Raw genomic sequence first — 12,788 nt, forward strand, 5'->3', positions numbered from 1 at the left:
TCATTTTTTTCTCTTTTTTTACTTTCTCTTTTTAAGTGTTAGATAACACATTGAATTTGATGTGTATCAAACGTTTTCTTTTGCTCAGTTCCAGTCTTTCGGAGCCTTTTCTTTGCCTTGCAGTGTCCAATGAGACACAACATACCGTGAATCAGCTAATAATTTTTAGGCTCTTGGACCACCTTCCACATAGTCCCACCAAATCAAAAAACACTTAGTGGAACCAAATATTCTATCTCACTTGTCCTTTTCCCATTTTAATAATACTCCACACCGCCTTCGGTAGTGTCATTTGACTCATTTTGGTTATAAACACTGTCCATTCTCCTCTTTCTCAATTCTCAAATATCAATTCTCATCCCTACCCACTCACTATCTCACACTGCTTTTTTAGTGTTTTTTTTTCTTCTTTTCCCTTGGTTTTTGATAACACACTCACCCCACAAAAGAGTTGATCAAAATATACCACCATGAAGATGAGTGAGATGTGGGCAACAATGGGGTCAACCTTAGCCAGCTTCATGTTCTTGTGGACGATCATGAGGCAGTACTGTCCCTACGGTGTTCAACGTTTCTTCGAGAAGTACACACACAGGATCATGAGTTACTTCTACCCCTACATTAGAATCTCCTTTCATGAGTACATGGGAGACAGGTTGAAGCGAAGTGAGGCCTATGCAGCTGTGGAGGCATACCTCAGTGCCAACACATCAAAGAGTGCCAAAAGGCTCAAAGCTGAAATGGGAAAAGATAGCAGCAACTTGGTTTTGACCATGGATGAATACGAAAGAGTAACAGATGATTATGATGGTGTGAAAGTTTGGTGGGTCTCTAACAAAGTTATGTCACCAACAAGGTCCCCAATGTCTTATTATCCAGAACAGGAGAAAAGGTTCTACAAGCTCACTTTTCACAGCAAGAATAGGGACACAATAACAGAGTCCTATTTGAAGCATGTGATGAGGGAAGGGAAGGAGATTCGTTTGAGGAACAGGCAGAGGAAGTTGTATACTAATAGTCCCGGCTACAAGTGGCCAAGTTACAAGCAAACGATGTGGAGCCACATTGTGTTTGAGCACCCTGCAACTTTTGACACAATGGCCATGGAGCCTGAGAAGAAAAAAGAGATCATTGAGGATTTGGTCACTTTCAGCAAGAGCAAGGATTTCTATGCAAGAATTGGGAAGGCTTGGAAGAGGGGTTACCTTCTCTACGGCCCTCCAGGGACCGGAAAGTCCACGATGATCGCGGCTATGGCGAATTTGCTGGCCTATGATGTCTATGACTTGGAGCTGACAGCAGTGAAGGACAACACCGAGCTGAGGAAGCTTCTGATTGAGACAACAAGTAAGTCCATAATTGTAATTGAGGACATTGATTGCTCTCTTGATCTTACAGGGCAGAGGAAGAAGAAGGGCGATAAGTCCTCGTGGGACGAGGACGAGGCCGAGAAGGATGTTATTGGAAGGAAAGAGGCCAAGGAGGAAGGAGGGAGTAGTGGCTGCAGCAAAGTCACACTCTCAGGGCTTTTGAATTTCATTGATGGGATTTGGTCTGCTTGTGGAGGGGAGAGGTTGATTGTGTTCACAACCAATTATGTGGAGAAGCTTGATCCTGCTCTCATTAGAAGGGGGAGAATGGACAAGCATATTCAGCTCTCTTATTGCACCTTTGATGGCTTTAAAGTTCTCGCGAATAACTACTTGAAGCTTGAGACTCATCCATTGTTTGACACCATTGAGAGCCTTATTGGGGAGGTTAAGATCACCCCAGCTGATGTTGCTGAAAACCTTATGCCTAAGTCTCCACTGGATGATCCTCACAAGTGTCTCTCAAACTTGATTGAAGCACTTGAGGAAGCTGCAAAAGCAGAGGAGATGAAGCAGAGGAGTAGTCACATTAAGGAGGAGCTTCTTCAACAAAATGGGTCCATTAAGGAAAATGGTGAGCTTCATGGTGACAAAGCAATGAATCAGTGCCAGATCTGGCTCGTTAATGATACATAATGTTTGTGTACACTATTATGAATCTATGTTAGTCAACTCCATGAGATGATTAAAAAAGGGAGGGGTTATCTACTTCAAAACGCTCTCTGGTTTTTGGTTCAGATTGTAATTTAGCGTCTGAAATCTTTGGTACCCAACTAAATCCTCCTACTTTTGGAATTAATTTTGAACTTGTATTAGAGAGTTGATGAAATTTATTGTTATTGGGATAGGTCCCTCCCTAATTGTTCTTTTTTCCCTTGAAACAATTTGCTGTTGTGGCTCCAAAATTGCGACATAAATATAATATTAATGTTTCTGTTGCACGCCGTATAAACAAAACTTAGTTTCATCATGTTTTGTATGAACATAACGGAACCTTATGTTATGTGGGTTATTGCTGAATTTTGTTTCTGTTAGGCTCGGATGTAAACCTTAGGAACCATGATTGAGAGAAAAACAGAGAGAAGAGAGCTCAAGTTAACGTGGAAGAAGGAATATTAGTGTCGCTTGTAAACGGAAAAGCACCTTTTTCTTCTTCTTCTTCTATGCTTAAAGTGAAAAATAAGGAAAATGTAATTTATAAAAATTAAAGTTTAATGTAAAAATTAAAAATAATTAATAATTCAAATTTTCAAAGTAAATTATATCAAATAAGGTGAAACAAAAATAAAGAGTACAATATAAAAATATTCCCACTCTGAAAAATAAAGATCTAGGAATATATTCAAAAGACAAGTATAAGAATCCTAAAAATAACTTGTATGGTCATTTCACAGTTCTCATTTCGATTTTGTTTTTATCTAGTATTAGATTCCCTCGTGAATTGAAGTGTGTAAAGCGATTGTTAACCAACAAATTTCTAATACATGTAATATTTATATAACCATTCCAACAGTGTCCTAGAAAAATAGTATCTTAGGTAAAAACAACACACGCATTGCCATTTAAAAGAAAGAATTTATATTAGACTTGGGTACTTACAATAATCTGTTAAGAAAATATAGCATCACGTTGTTGTTGATTGTGTATTAAAATTGAAAGCGACCTATAAGAACATTTGAATCTAATAAAAATTTATCATTAGAATAATCAATTTAAAACATTGAGTTTAATTTTGATATATTGTTGTTGTGATGATTTTTATATTTTTAATAAATTAGAAATTAATTTAAATATAACTTTTAACATAATTAGTATAAAAGTTAATAATATTACCACTATCATAATTTATGCTTTGATGATGTTATGTTTCATGTATAGTTAATTTTGACTGAACTCTGCAAATATTTTGTTGATCGAGATTTAAAATACATCGATGGTGACATTTCACTTTGATGTGATTGGGATGTGGTGAATACCATAAATCCCTGCAAGACACTCTCGAGTACCAGAGTAATGATATCGAGTAATAGTTAATCAAATACTATTGACATTATCTATATTTATAGGAGTATAAAATGGATTAGATTCCTTGACATGAGGCAAAGGGCCTCTAAATGAGTTATTCTATCTAAGTGTAGCAACGTGCTAACTTACTCTAAGACAAGGTGTGCATAGATGTATTCGTACCTTTAAATAAACTGATTTCTTTCTTTTTCTTCATTTCTGCAATCTTCGCGTAGCTTCCAAGTTTCTTGACACCCTTAACATTTTCTTTACATTTTTTGGTAACAGGTATCCTCCACTTTCTTTATCTCTTTATTTTCTCACTATGATTAACCTAATATTATTATGTTCTTTATGAAATTGACCAGAATTTGAAAAAAATAATCTAAATTTTCTACTGTAATGCTAATCAGCAATCAGTATCAAATTCAAGAAGAAAAAAAAAAAGAGAAACGGGGGCATGATAGTCTGAAAGCCACATACATCTTTTTTAAAGTTACAGTTATTGTACACGGATCGGATGGGGTAAATAACGCCGATCAATTTTCTCATTTTTGGGGGACCCTTTGAATGTAAAAATACTAAAAAAATGACTACCTAATCTACATAACTGAGTATCACGCTGCTTCTGGTTGCAAATCATGCACCAAGGGCTGCTTAGATTGTGCCATAGGAAGAGACCTGATCGTAACTTCCTCTGGGGGCTTATAACAAAATTTATAGTTCTATTATCATACATACCCATTGGCTTCCCTGATAGGAAACTACAATCCCTGCTCTCAACCATAATGGGAAGCTTCAGTAATCATTGTCTTCATCTTTCATTATTGTGTTTGGACCATCATCGAAACCCGTGCTAGGGGCAAGCTCATTCAAATCAAGGAAGCGTCTCTTTCCTGTGCTGCTCTCAACTTCCTCCTGACCAGGACTGCTTAATTTTTCAGGAGGCTGGTTTTGTTCATTCTCTTCTACTGCTGGATATGGAACAGGCTCATCTACTTTCTTTTCTTGTTCTTCATTATCACTGCCATCTGAATCTTCACTTTCCATCATGTATTCACCATTCTCACTGGGATCTGAGTGATCAGCTGATGAATTAGACTTCTCAGATTTGATCAACTCTGTTTCTGATTCTGATGCCTCACATTGTCGGTAATTTATACGATTTTTAGTTGCCCTCTTACTGCGTCTTAGACCGGATTGTATCTCACCCACAGACCTGAGTTTGGTTTCTCTCCTTGTGCGGCCACGCAACTGTTTGACCTTGAGGGGTTTGTCACTATCCTCACTTATGCTTAAGGAATCATCGTCATCGTCATCTTCTTCTTCATCATCTTCAACATTGTATTCATCCCACTGATACTCTTCATCATCTCCTTCGGAGCCACTAGAAGACATCCTTTTCTGCTTGCGTTTCTTGAGATATTCTTCATCATATACGGCTTCTCCAACAATATCATCATCACTGTCGAAGTCTGTCTCATTATCTGATACTGCCTCAACAAACTCTCTTTCTGTATACCGTTTAGGTCTCCGTCTTTGACGATTGCTAATGTTAAAATGAAGTTATTAGTGATATTTGGAAGAAAGCATCTTAACATATTTGAAAGAAACAAAAACTACACACCTTCGATCCAAGTTGTCAGTTTCATTATCTTCTTTGTCATCATCAGAATCAGATGATTCTGGAGATGATATACCAAAATTCCGATCTAGTGTAGCATATGGAGGACCATATTTACCATTAGTCAAAGCTTCCGCTTTTGCTACCGATTCTCTCCTGGGCATATGTTCTGGAGATGACTGTTTCTGCCTGAAAATGAAGAAACAGATACATATGCCCTGAGTAGATGGAACAAGTGAACGAATATGACCAACTCATCTCCCTCCCCACATTGCATAACACATATACACAACAAAGAGAGAAAGGATATAAGCACATACTTGGTTACTTTAATTGCTTCCTTGATTGACTGATCATAATCATCTGCAATAACAGTAATTTCAAAAGTTAGGTTAGGGTAAAACAAGCACATAGTAGTTTTCTGAGGGTGTAAGTTGATTTGAGTCCAACATAAAAGAAAACCAGGAAGTTCAGGCATAACAATTTGAACAAAACCACTAGGAGTGGGTTAGATGTGAGTGTTTTGGATAATATGCAAATCATAGGTTCAGACCATCATGCTCAATATAAAAAAAAATGGACACAATTTTAGCTTTAACAGAATGCCAACATATGAAGTTGCATCTTGCATAAAATGTGACAATGAAAAATCTACAAGGGAAAACACATCCAAAACTAGTTTTTTGGATCTTGAACCACCATGGATTGAAAAAGAAAAATCTACAACCGTTGCGATAATGGGAAAGGTTACATATGCTTTTACCCTTGTGAGGGGAGTTGTTTCCATATGCCTAAAACCAAGGACCGCGAAACCACAAGGTCAAAATCTTACCATCCCAAAGGGCCTACCCTCATAAATTACCCAAGAACTAAGTATGAAATAAAGAATCCAAGAATTTTATTAAAAAAAATTACCATGTTGAAACAGGCTGACTGGCAGAGATGAAAAATCCAATGTGACATTATTTATCAAATCGAGATAGTACCAAGATAGAGAATATAAGTGGAGGGAACAACACTCACCTTACAAGTTAGTTCTGTAGGGTTGAGTTAGATCCAAAACCCAAATTGTAAGATGATAACAAAGCCTATCCTAGATCCACTAACGAGCCACCGACCATATTTTTCATGCACCAAGTCCAAAAGTGTTGAGCATGTAATTGGAAAAAATCCAAGTCCCACATCAGCTAGAGTTAATGCCAAGATAGAGTATATAAGTGGGGGGCAACCCTCACCTTACAAACCGGTTTTGTAATGTAGAGTTAGGTCCAAAACCCAAATTTTAAGAGATTGGGTGACTCATTGGATGATCCAAAAACAGAGCTACAATCAGGTAGTTCCAGATCCAGTGCAGTATTGCTATAGTAGTAGCCAGTGGCATACCCCAGGCCTTTGGGTAACCAGACATTTCCCAAGAAACATAACAGAGATGATGGGTAAATGGATCCATCCTAAGTGCCTCAAACACTAGGAGGTGCACTAGGAGGTGCCTGGGGCCCAAGCACAATCACAGAAATTCAATTTTTTGTTGAAATTATAATATTTAGGTAGGAAAAGGAGGATATAATACTATTCAATTACATCAATATGTGTTGTAATTGTGAAAGAAAATACTGATTCAAAAGTCCCACTTATCCTAATAATTAGGTCAAGTACTAGTATAGAATTTACTAGAACAAGCCCCAAGCTCACTAATACAATAAAATTATTAATCTTAATTAAATAAGAAAACAAATCAGGAAATATTGGGAAACAACTCCCCATATTGCTTCCCCAATATATAGGATCATGTAAGATGCTCTAAAACATTCAACGATATAATCAAGATATTTATGAGATGCTTTTTTAGATATTCAAACATTTATACAAAAGGAGTGCAGACTAATCAACCTGCAATGTAGGCATTAATACCATGAAAAAATTGGCTCCAGTTATCATTAAACTTTCAAGTTCTTACCAAAAGTGTAGGTAACAGGTTTCCTGTCACGAAGAGAACGCCCAGGACCAAGCCCGTCAACAACCAAGTAATTATCAAGCAGAAGAGCTTGTCTGTGTTGCTTTTTCAGCAACTTCTCCTTTTTCTGTGCCAAACAAATCAATTTGGTATCATTTCAAAATGCAATTAAGATGCTTCAAGGATCGCAAATCAAGATTTTTAAAATAATAGACAGAAATTTGGGAATTTAATTTTGCAAACACCAGTTCTTCTCAAATTTCTCGACCCTCGAGTACCTTATGAACTTTCTCAATTTCAGGAAGCATGTCTATCTTCAGCCTTTTCCCCACAGAAGTCTCTGTTCTGTTTTTACTTGAGAAAAGCTTCTCCTGTGTGAGCAGATGAAAGAATTGATTAAATTCACATGTGACACAGCTTAATGTAAAGAAAATAAGAGCAAGGAAAGGGGTACATGATTCTTTGTTTTTTGTTCTTACAGAAAACGAAAAAGAAAAATAAGGGTGAATCCAATCATCTGGATAAAGTTTTATCTGCTAAATAACATTGACCGCAGTGAGTATAATTATAATTCAATAAAGGTTTAGCTACAAACAAGTTATAATGTTTGCTTGTGAGATCAATAAAGGTTTAGCTCAAACATTTTGAATCAGGTATTATGAAACCTACATAACAAAGCTACAAAGATGTCTTGGAATTTTGAGAACCACCCACAACATGATTGAGGAGGATTTTGCCTGCCTTTGTGTAAGAACTGCTAAATCCAATAAGTACCAAGCAGAAAAGAAAAAAGAAAAAAAAGAACAGCATTTGTTTAGCAATTTATTATATTAAAGAAAATCCTTGCAGAATTTTCAGATATCTAACAGTATATTTTTTTTCATTTTCTTATTTATGCATGTGTATCCTAAAGTGGATTGTGATAACCTACTAACAGCACAATGTTCTTTTTTCTTTGTAAGATTAAATAATGAAATACACAAAATCAAGAAAATACGTAAGAAATAAGAAGCTTGGGTAACTTCAATCATGCAAGTTTTCATTTGAAATATAATTTGATTATGATAAATAAGTTGTTAACCTAACATGTTCGCAATTCAGGGATAAAACATAATTTGGATTTCCAACAAAAATAATGTTTTGTACCTTAACATAGTTTGCTTAGAATATTGATTGGGCTTTCTAATCATAATTAAAGTAGAATTGTTTTGTGTTTTCCAACATAACAACACTATTATGTAATTTACTTTTAAATTTATTAAGTGATTCATTATCTAAATCACAAATCTATAACACCAATGTCCCAACTTCAATCAAGCCATCCATCCAACAATTACAACAAACATGTTAATTGTTCTGTGTTTAAGTGATAAGTAACTCATTAAGATGAACGTAGATCAACCAGCTTTAGTAACTTACAGAAACATCTTCAAATTCATCAAAATTGGTAGCAATTACTTCCCACAGGTATGATGTGTTAGAAAGAACCAGGGAACCTCTTGGTTTCCCTTTCTTCATTTGTACCACTTCGGTTTTCCTTATTTCTCGATACATCCTATGACCAATAATGGGGTCATCTTCATACCTGCACCAGTCAAATTTCAAATGAATAAAAACCAGACCTAAATGTACAATAATTTGTAATATAACATTTCAAAATTTTACCATGACATCACAAAAACAAAAGTTTATTACCAATAAGAAATTCCATTTGAATCACCTCCAATACGCTCTTTACGGAATGTTGAAAGTTGAACACCGTGTTTCATTGAGTTGTCAATATAACTTCGGATATCTTCTTGCTGCAAAACATTACTTAAATTTGATCATTACATCACTCAGAAAATACAAAAAGGGAAAACAGAGTAAGAAGAACATTTGGGGAATTGTGGGTGCAGTCAGTGTGGGTTTTGATCTTGGGGTTCTGGCTTCCCTGACCCCTTAAAGACTTCTAAGGAGGCCTAATAAGAGGCAAAATTCATTGGCCCTAGAAAAAAGAAAAAAGAACATAGCCACACATATGTGTGGATTGTAATATGGAAAATGCTGTTTGGTATGAACAATTTTTCGTAAAAACAGTACAATGAATATCATTGGTTGAGAGCATAAAAAGAAGGATACAGAGTAACGGAAAATTAGCAATTTACAAGGACCCCACCAAGTATGGTCATTTGTCAGTTATTTTCCACTATTCGTGCTCCCTTTCATAACAATTGGTTTGTACTAAACAGGACTACTCTTGTAATACATGACATGACAGTATGTTGATGCTGACTATAACAAATTGTTAGATACGCAAGCATAACAGACTCTTTTATGTGAAAGATAGAAGGAGCAAGGCAAAATAAGCAAAATAAAGAGACAATGCCATGCATAGAACATAAACAGCATCTAACTCAGTGCACAACATGAATGGACTTTGTATATAATCATTCGTTAAGATTCAAGCTAATATCATAGAGGGACCTCATCATACCATACCAAAGTTCACCCATTTAAGATGAAAACATATAGATAGATGAATATTAAAAAAAACATAACATACCTCAACACGAATATCACATAATACTTTTAAGATAACAACACGGACCCCTGGATCAAGTAATTTATATATTTCAATCTCCGCCCTGTCACATTAGCATAATCTGAGACTTGAGATATATGAAGATTAAGATTCTAGGGTTACAAAAATTGCATGAACACTTACCCATGTGAAGCAACAATTGGAAGATCCCCATCAGCAACCTACATTTGAATTCCATCATCTTATTAGCTCTAGAAATTGTAAAATATACATTATTATAAAATATCAGCTTGCTGATTAAATTAATTTATTACCCAATGCCACCAATCTCTCAATTTCCTGCATAATACGGTTATCCAAGTATCGCGTGTGAGTGCCATTCGTGTAATAGGAGGGATTGCCTATTAAAATGTTTAATATATGTTAATATCAGACCAGTAGAAGCTCTGCAAACATGTGGAGAAGAAAGTACTGATTTTCTAAAGGAATAAACCTTGAGAAAGATCATTGCAGAAGAATTACATCTAAATCCACAACTTCAAAGTTCAAACACCTCTTATAAGATTTGAAACTGTGCGATTACTTACAATTAACAGCCTTGACTTCCCCCCACTTGATTTAATAGAGACTAGTGCAAGGTTGATGTTTTTACAATACTCAAGTTAAAATCATAATTCATATAGTTATAAACATAAGTTCAAGTACCACGACTGTTTTCATTCAGTCCGTGACTCATTAGATCAGGGACTGGTTAAGTATGCTGCCTTTAACATCATTTATAAGCACAGGAACATCACAATAAAATGTTAAATCATCAAACTTTTCAGAGTATACTAGTCTCACAAGTCACAGTATTTGAATCTTGTAGAAAACTACAGTTCAAGTCAGAAAACTTTCAGTAATAATTAGGTATGAAAAAGACTTTTGTACCCCCAAAGTTTAGAGAATTCTTCTGAGTTGGCCTTTCCTTTTGGTATCCAGGGTATATATAACCCCTTGCAAAAGCAACTTTTAGATTGATTTGCATCCAGAACATTAAGTGAGGGGCCAAAAGTCAACACATGGATATTAAAATTTATGCAGATTGTTTTGGAGCTTGTAACCATTTCATAAAGAAAGCACTATCATTTTTGTTCTTAAAAGTGACAACTACATGGAATAAACAAACATCATGGTTGCATCCCATGCTTCAGCAGGGAAATGGGACTTTAGATCAGCTTATCACAACTCCCCAATTTAACACTCATGCATGGAGAAGAAAGAAAAATGCAAATTCATATTAATCTTTTAGCTATTGAATAAAGGGCTTCTCATAATTGTAATAAAAACCTCCCAATCAAGTACCTGCTTTCTACTCACAAATCTCAGTCAACCTCAAGCACGCAATCAGTCACAACTCACAAACAATTATATCCATCTCAGACTATTATATTTGTGAAATTCATTGCAAGGTCATCAATCCATTAATGTAATTTGAAAACTAAAAAATTTAGGATTCCTTCCATCAAATCCAGTATTACAGAAGTCAACTACCCCATTGGACAAAGATTCAGCCCAACTGCTGGGAATGCCCTGAGTTTATGATCTGGGTCCAACTCATTCACTTAGAAAACTTACACAAGTTCTCACCTTTGTCATAAAAACATTCTGAACACATATAGCTACATTTATGCTTGCACTAAGACTAAACAACACCAATGCAAATGTCTGTCACTCTACTCTCTTCCAACCACATAGCTACATTTATGCTTCCATGCCATAATTAGAAACACCCCACTTCATAACTCTAAAATTTCTTTACAGTTAGGCATCCAACTCAACCAGGTTACAAAACTAAATTCTGCAATCTAAGTTGGAGTATAAACATTCCAAATAAGTAAATTCAGCACAGAACAGAAAGAAACACAATCATAGAATACTAATTAAACATGTGCAGAGTAAACACCACACCACAACAACAAGCTCTAGACAAACTCAATCCGCAAAAGATTAATACCTACATCACGGAATAGTGATGAAATGCCCTAAACATGAACAAAGCACCAAACCACAAGCTCAAGGGAGGGGGGGTGGGGGGGAACCGACCTTTAGCAAAGGCATATGTATATGAAACAAAGTATCGTTGGGAGCAAGAAGAGCTGTCTCGAACTCTTCCGCAGAGAATTCCAACGAGATATTCAAAAGAGGCCTAAACAGCTGCAAAAAGGCACAACATTTCAACTTACAGAAAACACAAAAAACGCAATCCAAAGAAAAAAATTACACTTTGCAGCTCACGTGCAAGAAATTCAGCACGGAAGCGAACTCCCACATCGACCGCAGGTTCCACCGCGGCAACTGCGACGGCGACGGCGGCTCCACCAGCGGAGTCACGATCTTGCTGCATTGCGACGGTGGCCGCGGCGAACCCTCCTTCCTCGCACGCGCCACCTTCTTCGACGGCGCCGGCGAGGAAAGGAGGCGAGAGGAGGCGCGCATGGTGCACGCGCGGGAGGGGCGGGTGCTCCTGGTGGTGAGCGGAGGAGGAGCGGCGGCGGTGGTTTCCTCCTTCAAATCGGAGACATGGTTCGGAGGATTGGGTTCCGGCGAGGATCGTTCGCCGGGAACTGAAGGAGGGGATCCGTAGGGCATGGCGACGAAGATGAAATTAGGGTTTAGGGAAGTTACTGTGAGATTACATGTAGAGCATCATGATTCATGGGTTACCATTAGATGGTAGAAAAAGAAAAAGAAAAAAAAAAGAGAGAGAGAGAAGGAGATAGGAAGGACCAAAGGGTCCAATCCAAACCCTCAAATTCAAAGGTGAGTGTTACTCTATGAGCTGCTCATGTGAATCAAAGTCACTGCAAAATAGGAAAAACACTTTGAAGCAAAGTGATGAGAGAGAGAGAGGGAGAAGTAGTGGTCACTCAGTGGTAGATTTGGTTTGGTTTGAGGTTAGATTTGCTTTCACCTTGGATCAATTGGTAAAACCGTAAAAGTAAAATAAAATCTACTTTTTTTTTCCTCTCCTAGGTTGGACTGTTGACTAGGTTTACTTTAGATTTTCTTGACTACACACTTCTTCAGTTCTTCTGTTTTTATAGTTAGACTAAGTATGTTAGAATTAGCTTTATAAGACATATTGACACACTAGTCAGATTAAGTGCGTATTTGCTTACATGACAGATTGACATATATTAATTTGAAGTAATTTTTTTTATTTATCTATTTTGCATTATTTGTGAGATTTTGATGTGATTTTGAACATGATTATAGACGTGTTGTGCTATGCATGTTGCATACCGAGTCTTTTGAGCTTGATAGATGATG

General features: G+C 36.6%; 2 protein-coding genes across 2 annotated transcripts; one reads left to right on the plus strand and one right to left on the minus strand.

Annotated features, from left to right (window-relative positions):
* The first annotated feature begins 327 nt into the window (after positions 1-327).
* On the plus strand, positions 328-2,315 carry LOC114392169 (AAA-ATPase At3g28580-like). Its single transcript, XM_028353212.1, has one exon. It carries the CDS (start codon positions 471-473, stop codon positions 2,004-2,006), a length of 1,536 nt encoding a protein of 511 aa, XP_028209013.1. The 5' UTR covers positions 328-470; the 3' UTR covers positions 2,007-2,315.
* Positions 2,316-3,835: 1,520 nt separating this feature from the next.
* Positions 3,836-12,469, minus strand: LOC114392168 (DDT domain-containing protein DDR4-like). Its single transcript, XM_028353211.1, has 12 exons — positions 11,754-12,469; positions 11,562-11,672; positions 9,791-9,877; positions 9,660-9,697; positions 9,498-9,579; positions 8,648-8,754; positions 8,372-8,537; positions 7,231-7,323; positions 6,956-7,079; positions 5,319-5,361; positions 5,002-5,187; positions 3,836-4,923 (listed from the first exon to the last, which is right to left on the minus strand). The coding sequence occupies exons 1-12, from the start codon at positions 12,105-12,107 to the stop codon at positions 4,173-4,175; spliced, it is 2,142 nt and encodes a 713-aa protein (XP_028209012.1). The 5' UTR covers positions 12,108-12,469; the 3' UTR covers positions 3,836-4,172.
* Between the last annotated feature and the right edge of the window lie 319 nt (positions 12,470-12,788).

Source organism: Glycine soja, chromosome 17 (genome assembly GCF_004193775.1).
Source record: "Glycine soja cultivar W05 chromosome 17, ASM419377v2, whole genome shotgun sequence".
NCBI classification, from domain to species: Eukaryota; Viridiplantae; Streptophyta; class Magnoliopsida; order Fabales; family Fabaceae; genus Glycine; species Glycine soja.